Source organism: Sparus aurata, chromosome 13 (genome assembly GCF_900880675.1).
Source record: "Sparus aurata chromosome 13, fSpaAur1.1, whole genome shotgun sequence".
Taxonomy (NCBI): Eukaryota; Metazoa; Chordata; class Actinopteri; order Spariformes; family Sparidae; genus Sparus; species Sparus aurata.
Window position 1 is genome coordinate 4,891,088 of NC_044199.1, and position 15,544 is coordinate 4,906,631.

A 15,544-nucleotide genomic window follows, 5' to 3' on the forward strand; every position below is an offset into this window, starting at 1 on the left:
GATTGTTAGGACACAAAGAAGAGATGCAGGTAGTGCAAGAAGAAAGACGTTTGAACGGTGACAGGTTATTTTCTATCTGCCTTTTGCTTTCTCTCTCCATTGTGCCGCGTTGCACAACACCTCGCTGCGAACTGTTCTTTTAATAATATGTTGGTTATGTCTGTCACATGAAGGCTGTAACTGACAGCATGGAGCGCCAGGTAAATGAATCTACAGGGATAATTAAATGCTCCTCTTCCTCCTCCTTTCTAATGTGGCTTAAAAAGGTGTAGCTGCAGTTCAGTGATTTTACACCTTACATGCGACGGTGATAGAGTTTTTAATGGGGCTTCTGCTGTAATACCGCCCGTCTGTTTCTGTGCTTGTGTGAAATCCATGATCACTTCACGGAGACTCGCGGTTATGATGATTAAAAAGTCACAACTGAGCTGAAATAATTGCAGCGTTTCGGAGAGCGGGCTGGATCGGTGGATGGCTTCGTGCGCGTGATTGAATATGTGAGCGTTGGTGAGAAGAGGCAGGCTGATGTCACGGCAGCGGGGAGAAAAAGATCATTTTTACACGTTTACTCCGCCCTGACAGCCTCTAACTCTCCAATCCCCCGTTTAATAAAAGGCTTCTCCGTCTTCTTTCTTCAAAATCTAATTTGATACAAGGTTGCGAGAGAAAAAAAGAAAAGAAAAAAACATTCCAGCCGTCACCTCCTCCGGATGTTGTGTGTCGAGGAACGCGGTTCGGATAATCTGGCTGAATGACCGAGCTTCAGACACGCGGCGCGTCTGTGATTAGCCGCGTCCCTTTGAGAGACAGATTTATGAGCTTCAAGCCTGCATTGTTTTTTTTTATCCCGAGTCAGATAACCAGGTACTGAAGCCTTTTCAAACGCCTCTGTTATTTTAATCCTGCATGAACAGCAACATTTATAAGGGGCCTTTGAATGCTTAATTAAATATCAACCTGCCCTGTAAGCTCAAAGAACATCTTCAGAATAACACTTCATTGTACCTGTGATGGATTCACACACACAGAGAACAGAGGAAGGAGCTTCCACACCCTCACACCCGTCTTCCTCAGGATCAGTACGTACTGCATGCTCATCGTGTTACGTCCCATAGGGGTGTAATTATGTTTGTGGTGTAAACTGGGTAATTAGCCCTGTCTCCACTTAGCTCTCAGCTGGAAAACACAGAGAGGTGCGAGCAGCGCAGCAGACAGAAACATCGCCACATCTGCTGACTCCAGTTTCCATCGCAGGGATAATGCAATTCCTGAGCAAATCATTACAAAACACATGCCGGCATAATGAGAATTATCCATATGCTGCGTATACAATCACCACGGCTCCTCTTTCATGTGCCGCCCTCCTCCCCCTCGCGAGGCGTCCTTTGTGGGAGGAAACGAGCGGCGTCTGCACGCTCGTTCATCCACAGCTCGCGTTCTTGTGGAGCACGCTAGGTTCTCTTCAGACAATCTTACATCTAATACACCTGAGTTCAGTCAATTTAATTTAATCAGGAAACACTTCTGAAGGAATTTCACAACTGCAAACAAAGGTTGGCAAACAGACCTTAAAGGGATATTCCGGTGTAAATTTAATCCATGGTCTAAATCACTGTGAAACTGTGTTAGACTCCCTCTCGAGAGATCAAGTTAGCAGACCGCTAATTTACGGAGTTTTATCAACCTCAGAAACGACCGCACGACAACAATACACTGCAGTAAATGATCCGAATATAAACCGCCACCAAAAAGCCACAAATAATGCTCAGAACAGCACCAAACTTCAGCAACAGTACAAATAGGGTCTCAGCACATAGTCCGGGGCATCTAACCTCCGCTAGCTTAGCTAGATTTCTATTGTGAAGCTAAAAACAGAGTTCAACTCTCCTCCATCAGCTTCCGGGTCGGGGAAGTCCCGACGCGACGATTACCGAGTGCGGTTAGAAATGCTCAATTCCGTTCTTTTCCCTGTCCGCTCTCGATAATAACTGTTATAAACTGGCAGGTAAGACACATATGAACTTTGATTGCTTTTCCATGGAGTCATAATCATACATTTTCATCCATGAGCCGCGGAACTCTACTGCACTCGGTAATCGACTCGTCGGGACTTCCCGTCAACAGGAAGCTGCTGCAGAAGAGTGGTAAATTTAGTCAGCTTTTCAGTAGAAATCCAGCTAAGCTAGCGGAGGTTAGATGCCCCGGACTATGTGCTGAGACCCTATTTGTACTGTTGCTGAAGTTTGGTGCTGTTCTGAGCATTATTTGTGGCTTTTTGGTGGCGGTTTATATTTGGATCCATTTACTGCAGTGTATTGTTGTCGTGCGGTCGTTTCTGAGGTTGATAAAACTCCGTAAATTAGCGGTCTGCTAACTTGATCTCTCGAGAGGGAGTCTAACACAGTTTCACGGTGTGTTAGACCATGGATTTAATTTACACCAGAATATCCCTTTAAATCCCGACTTTTAAAAGTTTATTTTACCTTGACTGACTGATTCTAAATCTTAGAATCACTAAAACATCTGAAAAGCAACAAGTCTGACAGCTCTGAGTCATCTTACTCATCCTAATCGTCGGTAGATAGAAGATATTATAATATATGTAAGCACATTATTTGTTCTGACTTCAAATGTATAGCTCATCATGTTTTTACGACCACCTGCTGGTTGTGTAACAAGCTGTAAACACCTCAGATTATCATGTCACACAGCTGATGCGGCTGATGAGTGAGCAGACTGTAGCACAGTTACACATCCGGCATTTATACAAAGCGATATTTGAGTTCCTGTTTTTGGCCGCCTGACAAACAGTCGCTCTCGTTCCAGCTTCATTAGGTCTCCAGCAGCTCCTCGGGGAGATATCGTGCTCTTTAGTTGCTAAATGCTTCCGATATGTCCGAGCACTGGACGCCTGACCGAAACAGGCTCTGACAACCACACAGACGCTCAACTGGCTGCCACCGATTGGACCAACGCCATTTGTGGCTTCTGGATTTCAAACTGGACCAGCTTTTAACTTGACAACAGTCGTTTTGTTCAGGACTCTCCAGAGGCCGAGGAAAGTAGCCAGACCTCAACTTTATGCAAATGAGGAGCCGGCGTAATGTCTCTTCATTATCAGCAGTCGTTTGTTTTGTCTCTCTCGCCTCCATTATTGTTTTTATCAATGTGGCGACAACCATTCCATCAATATGCAAACTCAAATCATAACACAGATTCCGAGTAAGTTTTGTCCAAAGCAACTTACAGTAATTCATTACATATATCCACACAGTGGCTGTGTCCAAATTCAGGTTTTGCATCCTTCGGAGGAGCATTTGAAGGCCAATTACGTCGCGTGAAGTCTGTCCCAAACCAAAGGCTCCTTCAAATGCAGCCCACAATGCAGTTCCTTCTTTTCCCTCATTTGGAGGATGCACCGCTACGATCCTTCGTGGCCTCACATATCCCAAGATTCTTTGCGCACCCGAAAAAGAAGAAAGAAAGAGAGAAAATGGCGACATTGCGTGATGCAGGTCGTCACTTACGCGGGCCTGGGCGTCAGAAATCGTGACGTAAGGGTAAAATATCTGGTGACACAACCAGGAAATGCTACAAAGACTAGACCGTCACATTTAACAATGGCTGACGTGGTTAACAAGGTCTCTCTGAAGGACACTGCAAAGGCCGGGTCCTTTGAAGGATGCAGACCCTTAACTGAGACACAGTCAGTAACTTGCCCAAGGACACTTCGACATGCAGACCAGGAGAGTCGAACCAGACACCTTCCGATTAACAAGACTCATTTATGAAGCGACTGTGGCGACCTGACCTGAAGGAGCTAAAGTTCAGGTGGAAAACATCAAGTCTGCTCATGAACTTGTGATTGGATAACTCGCAGTCGTCTGTGCAGACTTCATCAGAGAAGCTCGCACCTCTCATCCTCTCTCTCCACCTGGCAGTGGAGAAGCAGAGCTCTCCCAGTAGGTGTGTCTAATCCTGCCGATAAGCAAAAAACAAACAAGGAGGAGTTATCGCAGGCATCTCTCACATCAGATTAGAGGTGATGAAGATGGAGGCTTAAGACACTTATCTACTGGCTCATCCCGGAGACACGACGGCTGCACACTGACAGACATTTCACACACCGGATGGGTTCATTTTTAAATATTTCATCATATGAAAATCTTACACAAATGTCACTTTGAGTGGGTTTTTAATTAAATATCTGATCTTTTTCGAGCAGGATTGAGGTTTGAGACCGAGGTTTTTACAACAAAACAGACGGTAGAGATGTAGAAGCAGAAAGCAGGTCAGGAGGAAGGTTGTTGTGGGTGGGAGGCCAAAAATTAGACATGGCAGCCAGAACAATCTGACGGGAAACAGCCGGCTAAACGTCAGATACACATATACAGAGACACTGAGGGAGCCTGGTGGACAGGTGAGGAACGACACTGCTGTTCGTTCTCTTTCGCTGCTGTGCCAAATTGAATTTCTCCTCCAGGGGATCAGTACAGATACATCTTTATCTAATGTTAATGTGGCCGAGCACACGGTCTTATTTACATTTGAAAACGAGATCTCAGTTTCAACGTCCAAAATCTGAAGAAGGACAGGAGGGTCGCAGGCTGGGAAGCTAACAAAGCTCTGCACAAATCACAAAAGGCTCAAAGCAAACCGGTCCCTCGGTGTTTAAAAGGTGGCGGTGGGAATAAAACCCAGAGCTGCACACTGATTCTATCAAAATGATAGATGAGGAAAAAACTTTGGACCCAAAAACAAAAGGTGAAGTGGGAGTCAAAAACAAAATGTGTAGAAGCTGGTTAAAAGAAAAAACATCACAGGTGAACCCAATAGCTCCTGATCACCTGAGAAATCCCTGTTCACATCAGGACCTCAGAGAATCTCTGATCTGTCCGTAACAATGTGATCCACCTCAGTAAATAAAGGATGTTAACATCATTATTATTATTTGTGATCACAGGTGTGAAGAAATAGTCCCAATGAAAGCTGCTGAAAACATGTTCAAACAAACAATTAAAGATGCTTTAGATGATAATACAATTATTCTAGCTTTTTATTTATGGGGAAAAAAACCAATCCTGGAGGGGATCTTTAATATTTAAGAATGAATTAAAGATTTTGTCATTTAGTTTTTTACTTTCTATGCATATAAAAGATGTTTTTACTCACTCTGCTTAAGAAAAACAAGGAAAAGGGAAGAAGGGAATCGAAGAGTTAGTAGATAAATTCTGATAAACTCAGTTGACACACTTAAAAATTAATGTTTTATCTACGCTAATTTAATAAATGATGCCACATATTCACTGAAGGCGATCCTGCGCCTCCTGCACCAGGACGCGAGTTTCCTCTTGAGAGAAGCTTTAGTTGTGGATCTGTATCACACTGAGCTCTGTGACGCAGAGCCCGATCCTCCGGAAGAGAAAACGGGGGGATGAAAAGCCAATTTGATTGATGGTGACTGACGCGAGCCCCCTTCCACATCCCCATAATATATTTCTCATAATCACAACCTTTCCAGCCGCACTTCATTGCGCCTCATGCCTCCAGCGCTGGAATATCCAAAAGTCGGCTGCCACAGCATGAGCGCAGCACTCTGCACCACTGGTTCTTCAGAACTGAGCCCAGAGACACCAATTTGTCCGTTGACAGCAGCCACAGCAGACCCAAATATAATACAGAGTTCTGAGTGTTGCCTCTTATTCACACATTTCTCTCAATCTGCTTCTCTTAAGTTTACGACTCTCCTCCTCCTCCTCCTCCTCCTCCTCTCCTCACCATCATCATAAAGTGCAAGATGTTCTCATCCATCTCAGAGGGGCGATGAAAGGCATTCTGGGAAATCATGAAGGAAGTAGTGTCCGGATTCAATTCCATTTTACATATATATATATATATATATATATATATATATATATTTCAAAAGCCTGCCAGCACCAATACACTGTGTGATTTAGGCAATTAGATGAGTATAAAAAAAAAATGTCCTAACTGCACCCAGCAGCCGAAATAAATGTTGGAAATGTAGAGATAATAAACAGAATAATAAACTTTATGTTTGATATGTTGTAATATTATTTCGTTTCTTTATGCTCAGTGTTAATGGTACAGTATTTAAGAATTTCAGTCTATGGGTGCTATTGCAGAAATATCTTCTGTCTCCTGTGCTAGCAGCGACGTAAACACCATTACTCCTGTTCTGCACTGCTAGCTGCACGACTAAGTGAGCTAATAAGCTAATGGCAGCTACAGTTTGAAGCAGTCAGCAGTTGCTCTCGTTGTATGCTGGGCCCTATTTATTTAAAAAAACAAAAAAAACACTGCACGTCAGAAAAGATCTTGTTTGGGCTGACCTGGTTCTGTCGCCAAAAACGTAGCTGCAACTTCACTTCAGCTGCACATCTCGTTCAGAATGTTGTTTTTTTGGCTACAAATTGCTTCTTAAAGATGCAACATGTAAGAATTGTTCAGCTGTTGAAATTAATACAATGTAACTGCTAACTGCTGCAAATTGTAGCTGCACTTAGCTGGTTAGCTCGGTTAGCCGTGCAACTAGCAAAAACGAATTAGGAGCTCGGGGAGAAGTGGAGTATTGGTGTTTACATCGCTAGCACAGCAGCTTTGAACTTGTACGGACCGGAGCTAGCTGGTGAGCACGTCCGTATATATCTCTGGAATATATGGAAGAACAAGACTGTTATTTCTTAATATCTTATTGATCATTTAAATGCTTTTAAATGCTAGTTATTTCAGCTGCTGTTCCCGGTCTTAATTTTGCCATAATATTCTGGCTAAATATCGCTGTGAAGACGATGAAAGGTTAACTTGTACTTTTCACATTTGTGCAGATTGATTGATATAATTTTTTTTTTTTAAAAACAGTCCCTGTGATCACAGCCTTCCCTAGTTTCTCTCCACAGTTTCTAAAACTATAATCAAATTGTGGGACATCATCTCATAGACGCGACACAGAACAAGGGACAAAAACGCTGTTCAGTCCCACATTAAATTATTGCGACTGGGTAATTTTTCCACCAACAAAATGTCACGTCATCCTCCGAAAATGCGCATAAAAATCATACACATCGATGCCTTTAAAGAATAATAAATCTAAATCAGCATAAAAAAAGACGTGTGGTAAATATTCAGTCTATTAAAGCTCCATGAATCTTATGGTGTCAGTGTTAGCGTTCATTTTTCCAGGCACGTCTGTCCCACTGTGACATATAACGTGACGCTCCGGCACTCTCTCTCTCTCTCTCAGCCTTCCTGGGAGTGTTCTTTAATCTAATCATCCACTTATTAGGTATGCATGTCAAATAAACACGCCAGTGTCAATTGAATCTGCCAGTTATACTTATATACCTACTTGGGTAGGCCCGCCTAAAACGTTGTGTCATAGCTGCATCCAATAATTTCACTATTTAAGTCACGATCCATCATGTTTGTTCGCGGTGGCAATTTAAAATCCCTCCATCTCTGAAGAGTTATCATGCGTAAGTGCGGGCACATGGCGTGACCGGTGCACGCTGGCCTTGGTGCCGGCATGGCCGCTGGCTCTTCAAGTGGAGCAGACAAAAACATACATAAAAAACCCTGCAGGCCAAATCTGTTTATGATGGAGAAAGAGAGGGAGGGAGAGAGGGAGGGAGGGAGAGAGTGGGTAATAGGGAAGGTTTATTTAACTGGTGGTGGGAAGGAAAGAGAAACAAAGATGGGAGATGATGAGAAGCAGCGCAGAGAGGAGAGAGGAATCGATGAGGAGCTCGGAGAGAAGTGATGATCACGCCGGCGGAAGCAGGATGAAAAACAACAGATATTGTAGGTGGACGGGAGAAAGACAGATGAGGAGAATAATGGAATGAGTAGGGCGTGGAAGAGGGGGGTTCTGGGCAATTTATGTAAAGAGAGGAAAGGAGGCGAGAGGAGAGAACAAATAATGGGCCTCCTACAAGAGAGGAAAGTTGTGAGAGAGAGGAAAGTTAGGAGAGCGTGCACCTGTGGCTCTCTGAACACGTAACCTGTCGCCTCTGGAGCCATTTTTAACGGGGATGACTGAGATCATGCATACATTCATACACTCAGGAAAACACAGCCTATAAATACGCCTGTGAGAGCGAAGCGTCCTTGATAACAGTGTGAAATCCTTGAGCAGAAACAGGCCGTCAAGCTGTCGATCAAATCGCTCTGTGAAACCGGCGGGGAGGGAGTTTTGTGAGCCGGCGCGCTGCCGTCCTCGCAGAGTTTCGGGGGGGAAAAACAATTTCTTCTTCCTGCCGATGGATGAATGCTGAGGATTAAACGGGATCTTTTGATTGACAGTCGACGGGATGCGGCGTTCTGACCGGATTCAGGTTTTGATTCTGACCCCCCGGAGCACTTTTATGTTCATTTGTTTGAGTCTTTTCAGATTTATCAACAGAACATAAAGAGACGACGAGTCGGGCATGTTGTATCTGGATATTTGAAGTTCAGACAGAGAAGAAAAAAAAACAGTCTGAACTTTACTGACTCACCTGATTGTGTCGTTTCTTCCTCAGCCTTCAGATTCTCACACAGTTCAGACGGGATTTATTCAGATGTTTGAAACCTTTATAGAACTTATTTTTTACTATTTTCCCATTTTTATTTCAACGCTTCGTTGATGCACTTCAATGTGTTTATGTTTGGTCCTTTTTTAAAGCAGCTATAATTCATATTTTTATAGATCCGATGTATAAACAACGTGAAAACATCGGAGGAGTCTCTCAACTCAACAGAACTTATTCAACACATCGTTAGCCTGCATTCCTACATCCTATTTTCTCAAACTGTAGAGCGCCAGGTTGGATTTATGAACACATTTAGCAGTTTGACAGACGAGCTGAAGGGTTTGGTGGAGACCAAAACAGAGCGAAAAGAGAATGAAGGATTGTTTTCTTATTAAGATGAGTGTTAATTATCTCTTTATTCCAGCAGTAATCACTGTTGAGTTTTTGGTCTCCTCCTCCTACTCATGCAGCCAATCAGAAAGGAAAAGTTCTGGTATCCCAGCCCTCTTTATCCAATCAGGACTCAGAACTCCATAAAGAGGCGGTCCTCTCCGGTCAGGGCAGCGACAGAACAGGGGAAGGTGACGGCTTCTACTGCCAAACAGGCCAAACGATGAAAAACAGCAAAGAGGCAAAGAGAGCGGCCTCGGAAGAAAAAGGAAAGGAGCACAGGAAGTTAGCTAAAATGACAACGATGACGCTTACAGCAGTTGTTGCAGTCTTAAGAGTATAAAGTGTCCTGACTGAATATTTATTTTATTTCCCAGAGAATTACGATGCTCTACTTGACACTGAAGAACAACTTGAAGTGTCGGTTTGCTTCCGTTGTTCAAGCAGGTTAATAACGTATTCTATATTATACTGGACAAGACGTTGGAGGATGGACACCGACACCAAACGGGTTGATCGTGCTTTCTAGGAATGTCGCCCTCTTGCAAAGTCTCTCACAGAGAGACGGGCTCGACTGAACTGCAGAGTGTTTCCAGATAAGACTGCGGTCAGATAGACTGTGATCAGAGCTACGACCTCTACGATAACCGCAGCTCATTTCCATTCGCCGTCCTTGTAGCCTCGCGCTCGTCCTGCAGATAGAGACGAGCTGCACATCCACCAGACTGAAGGTCCCGCGCTCCCAGAGCCAAGATATGACAAACTTACCAGCAACTCAGTTCACTACTGCTCAACACGTCACATTCAGATAAAGTTCTCTGAGGATAATACAGAAAAATGTATTTCCCTTAATCTCTTCATGATGTCCTCGTCCGTCCCATAATGCCTTGGGGCTGCAGGCTGACGTGTCTCCATCTTAATTCTCAATCACCAGCAAGGCTTCAAGTTGGAAAAAAACGTTCTGATCTCGCAGGCGAACCAGAACACAGCTACTCTCTCTCAAATTAAAAAAAATAAATGTCCTGATTTGATTTTTTTTGACCTGGCGAGGTTTCAGAGTGAAGCGGAGCTCTAAAGAAGGTGTCCTGCGAACTGTAGCGGTTTGAATGGCGTGGGAACATTTCCATTTCATCAGTGAAACATAAATCAAAAGCAACCTTTAATTATTCACTTAACTCCTTTTAAAATGTTCACTTTGTGTTCAAAATGCAGCCTGTGTCAGCACGTTTAATGCATTAAGTGGGATCGTCTCGTCATTACAGCGGGATGATCAGCGGCGGCGGCCTCAGACCGCTCTGAACAAAAGTAAAAAGGAAAGACAAGAGATGATGGAAAAAGTTAGGGGGAAAGGTGACACCGGGATGAAAAGATCAGTGTGTTTTAATCTCCCAAACCTCCACGCGCAGCAGGCGGGAGATGGTGCTGATGGAGCTGATGGAGCTGAGGGGAGCAGGCGGCTCGCTGCCAGCATAAATCAGTGTCATGCCCTTGAGCCACACCTTTAGTAGAGAGGCACGCCGCTGAAGCACCGTCCTCGCTTTCCAGTGCCTGACTGTAAACTCACAGTGAACATGAAGTGGTTTAAAATGTTGATACACACACTTAATTTGAAAGCCATTTTCCACTTCAGTGTAAAACACTGCACGGAGCATCTCAGAGCAGTAAAACGCTCGATTTAACAGTGAGATGTGTGTAATTCTTACGACTTAAAGGACCTTTTGGAGGAGGACTAGAAGGGATTAGAGGGACTAGAATTGTTTAACATTACATCACATGTTTTTCAGTATTTCTATATATATAATCACTTTAACATGATGATCAGGATAAGCTGGCAAATGGATACATTGGGTTTTTTTTTTAGGTTTTTGCTAAAAATCAATTGTCAAACATGAGATGACGAGCTCACAGTAATGAGTCGTAACCTATTTCTTTGTTGCTAAATGATTAGTAGAGCAATATAATTACTTTTTGAATGAGTAATGTGTTCAAGTTAACACTGTTTTCAGGTGTGTATCATCTCCCGTCAGTCCACAATCAGCTAGCTAACGTTAGCTAGCAAACGCTAAAAGTTAAAATCTAAACAAAACAATCATTTTCCACCCAACAAACATTTTAAAGCTAACTATTTATCGTTAGCAATGCTAATTACTGTTAGCCACATTAGCTAGTGCACAGACCTGCAGATACGCAGTTAAAAACAGCTGGGATAAAAACAAACACTGTTTTCATCTTGACATATTTTTAATTGCCTTGAGTGACATTTTTTTTTTTTTTTTTTGGAAGCACAGCAAACATTTACATTATCTTATAAAACTCAAACAAAGAACAGAAGAGAGAGAAAACAGTTAAAACAGATCTCAGCTTTCTGGCCACACATTTTCTAAAAAGAAACAATGAAAATTTAAAACAATCATCTACGTCTTGAACTAACAATGAGCATCACCAACACGCATCTTAAACCAAAGAGATGAGTCACCAGAGATTCTCATACAGGAAATAAATAAAAAATGGAGCCGCTCTAAAACAGTTATATGTAATGAAACTGTCAAACCTCTTTGTAAAAATGTCATAACATTAAAAGGTTAAAGCCATTTTCTCTGTTTCACAACAAGCCTGGTGAAGGAAGCGAGCTAACTAAATATCAGTCTTTTGTTTGGCTGCCATTTGATCAGATGAATCACTGGCCGCCCTTCTGCTGCCTCAGTCAGATACGCTGTTATCTCACTGCTGGAGAAAGTCGGACACCAGTCAGAAACCAGCGGAAGACGTTTTTAATCACCAGGCGGTCGATCGTGACCGGGGCGAGTTCATCTGGCCAATCTTCGGATGTTACTGAGGAGTCTCCTGCTGTAGTCCCTGTGGTCCACCGGCTGGACTTCCATCACAGTTACCTTCACTCGACTCTCATCCTGAGGAGGGGAGAGAAATCCTCAGTTAAGTGCAGCAATATCTGAGTAAAGAGACATTTGATAACCTCCATGATCAGAATCGTTACCGCCAGAACTTACTTTCTTTAACTTCGTATGCACAGCTTGAGACTTGACTGACACTCGAATTTCTAGATTTCTGGTGAAATGTGCATAAATCCTGTCAACCTAATAGGAGGCAGTGAGCCACCAAAGCCAACACACAGGCAGCAGCTGTCAGGGAGGAATCAGGATTATGTTGTTGATAATAAGAGGAGAATAGTGGTTAAAGTGAAACTCTTGCCAAAATGTAACCGAGGCCTTTTTTGTGAATGTAATCTTCATGTAAAAGCCTAATTACAACAAGGAGCTACTTTTAAGATTTACCGTATTTTCGTTTTTGCTTGCTCCGCTCGCCGCCGTCCTGCCAACCGAAAAGAATCGAAGTAAGTATGTGACGTAACATGGAGGACAGTTAAGGTGGAACGCTCCTAAAGCTAGTTCCATATAAATGCACAGATAATTTGTTGTTTTGTCGTTAGCGAAAAGCAATATTGACCTTGAAGTTGAAAAAGGAGCCTCATATAAGAAACAACACTAAAATAAAAAGCTGGAAAAGTCACGTGAGATCTCGGGTGGTGGATAGTTGTTGCTGGAAGACAGTAGTTCCACCTTAACTGTCCTCAAAGTAAAGTTACGTCACATTCTGAGCGGAACAAGCTACTGCTAACGTGAGTTGTCCAAAAACCTTCTTTTTAGTAAACTCTGTGTACGCAAACAATGTTCTCAATGCTCGTGTTCATGTGTAGACCTTTTCCAAAAGCCGCCTCTGAGGTAGGCGTAAACATGTGACGTGACGTGAAACCCGAAGTTGGGCTGTGAACAGCTGACAACGAATTTGTCTTAAAAATAAGAGCTTTACATTGCACCCCATTGGAGTTTAGAACTGGGTTCTTAGCGGGGGGGCTTTTAATTTGAAAGTAGCGACCGTTCCTAGATTGTGGCTACAACAACAAGCTAACACAACCATACAGCTAGAGATCCAGGAGACGCTAGCATCTCCCGGATCTCAGCGGCTGTCCAGTTGCTCATCTAGCAGGCGAGGCGGAAATAAGTGTAACCCCCGAGGCGGCAAATCGGCGGACCTAGCCGCCAAAATGACGGGCAGATTGGCGGCTTGCTGCCCTGTCTAAAAACGGCTTCTCACTCACTCCTTCCAAACACTCAACTGCAGGCGGGCTTCCGCCACTGAATCACGTGTTGTAAAGACGCTTTACCACAGGTTGAGGGAGGAGGCAGCGGCAGTGCTGCAAAGTTTCATGTTGTGTCGAGACTTCTTACTGTTTTAAAAATAGAGATTTTGATGCTATCGTAAAAGTGCCCGTAGCACTCCATTGAAAACCAAAATAGGGTAAACAGGGTTCGTACACATTTTTCAAGGTCAAATTCAAGCACTTTTCAAGCACTTTTATGGGTAATTTTTAAGATTTTCCAGCACCTTACTGCTGGGGTAAAATACGTATCTGAAGGAATATATATACTTGTGATTTCTTCTTCACTTTTTATCACAATTATGTACATTGTATTATGCTGTAAACATCTAAAATTATATTCTATAATAGCAAAAACTTCAGAAATTAATTATCCAGTCTGATCCCAATTTTGTAAAAGACACAGTTATAATGTCAAGCACTTTCAAGCACTTAAACTACAATCCAAGCACTTTTCAGACCTTGAAAACACAACATTGAAATTCAAGCACTTTCAAGGATTTCAAGCACCCGTACGAACCCTGGGTAAATCTTAAAAGTGCCTCTTTCATCCTAATTATGCTTTTATACGAAGGTTTGACTCGTATACATTCACAAAAATTTGGCGAGAGATTCACTTTAACAGGTTCTGACATCCAGAAAACAAGCACGACATCCAAATTCATCCGTCACTACAAACTCAGATGTGACTTTTCAGCTACGTTTAAACCGTGTTTGGCTTTGAATCGATTTGTAAAAAACAACTGTAGGACTAATTCAGAGCCATGAAACCAGAAGTCTGTCGTCTGATGGTGGAAGCAGGTTCTGCAGTACTGAACTGTCTATGAACTGCCTTTCTGTTGATCAGAGCTCCCAATCTCTTTTAAACTACGAGCACACCTTTCAAAATATTGTCTGATGAGAGGAGAGTAAAGTCTGACCACTCTGCCCGGTAACTCTCGTCTTTTCATTCATTCACACCAGAAATAAGAAGAAGGAGGCCGTGTTGCACAGATACGATGAGATTTGAAATACCACAGTGAAAACACATCAATGTACTGTAAATCAATCAATCTCCCATTTCTACAGATTTCACAGTACAGTCTAATTTCAGTTCTTTTTGGTCATCTCAAACTTTCTTTGAGTTTCTTTTACCGTGGAAAATCGTCCGATCGGTCGCTCCGTCTTCACTACGTTGACTAAATGTGACCTGTAGGAGAAATATGGGATTTTCTACCTTTTCTAACAGCAAGATGTTAAATCTGTGTTTGTTTGCTTTAATAAACAGGATAAACTTGGAAACTTGGGGCTCTTTCGTGTTGGAATTTAATGAATTTAATGTGATTGAATAAAGCGGTGGTTTCTCATGAAGTCAAGAAGCCGAAATCTAATTTCTATTATAATCACGGTCTCTACATAAGAAGGTTTAATCCAGAGACTATTCATAAATCAATTAGCAATTCAGCAGGCGTAACCAGCATCAAGGATTTAACATTTGCCCATTATCTCATTTGATTCAACGTCTCTATTAGTATTTTCAATTTGCATCCACCTGAGGATAGCAGGCAAATTAAACAATACGGGGGGCCGTGGAGACAAAGGCGCCACTTCACTAAAGGTGACAACTTATTTAGAAAATAACGGTCTTTCAAAGGACCGGGAACTGTGAGAAACAAGGCTTATTAATTGAAAGTGCGTCCACTAATATTCCAATCGCATCAGGAGAAAAACAATTACTCAGTGGCCGAACACTCACCCCGATTCTCTAAACCCAATTTAAGACGGTGGGGTTCCTCCCCCGAGGAATCAAACAGCACACCGCCTGAATGCTGACACACACACACACCTCAACACACACACACACACACACACACACACACACACACACACACACACACACCTCGTACTGATGCCACAACCCAAAGAGAATTAATGAGTTGCTGTACTGTACTGAACAATAAAAATTACATTAAGCCGGGGATCCCTGCTGAGATATTAGCATAATGAATCTGTAATACACAGATGGGCTACATGTGAAGGAGAATTACATTAAACTTACAAGTTTACCTTCCGCCTACAGACATGACAGTGTTGTGGCTCCACGGTAAACTATCTCTGACTGCTGGTCTGATAATATCTCAACAACTGTTCAGTGTTGATGTTCTGGTAAACATCTGAGTGTTAGCAGTGTCATTTTTCCTCTTTTAAAAAGGTTTAGATGGAAGTTCTGATCAGAATTGAGGGCCAGAAAAAACAGACCGTCGTTCCCCACGAGGCACATTTGTTGGATGATATCAGGTTTTTATAAATAAAACTCACTTGACCTGTAATTGTGAGCGTGTTAGTCTGTCGTGTAACTTTTAACTTTTAACTGTTTATTTACTCTATAAATCTCATTGACTTTTATTCATCATAACATTTGAAAAAATTGTACTTAATTGTCTACTTTTGTTTTTCCCGTAGACTC

General features: G+C 42.6%; 1 protein-coding gene across 1 annotated transcript in view; it reads right to left on the minus strand.

Annotated features, from left to right (window-relative positions):
* Window positions 1–11,199: 11,199 nt before the first annotated feature.
* LOC115594354 (replication protein A 70 kDa DNA-binding subunit-like) overlaps window positions 11,200–15,544 on the minus strand; it is a 48,327-nt gene continuing 43,982 nt past the window's right edge. The window contains exon 17 of the mRNA XM_030438392.1: window positions 11,200–11,830. Within this exon, the coding sequence (XP_030294252.1) occupies window positions 11,729–11,830 (102 nt within the window). The 3' untranslated portion in view covers window positions 11,200–11,728. The remainder of the gene's footprint in view (window positions 11,831–15,544) is intronic.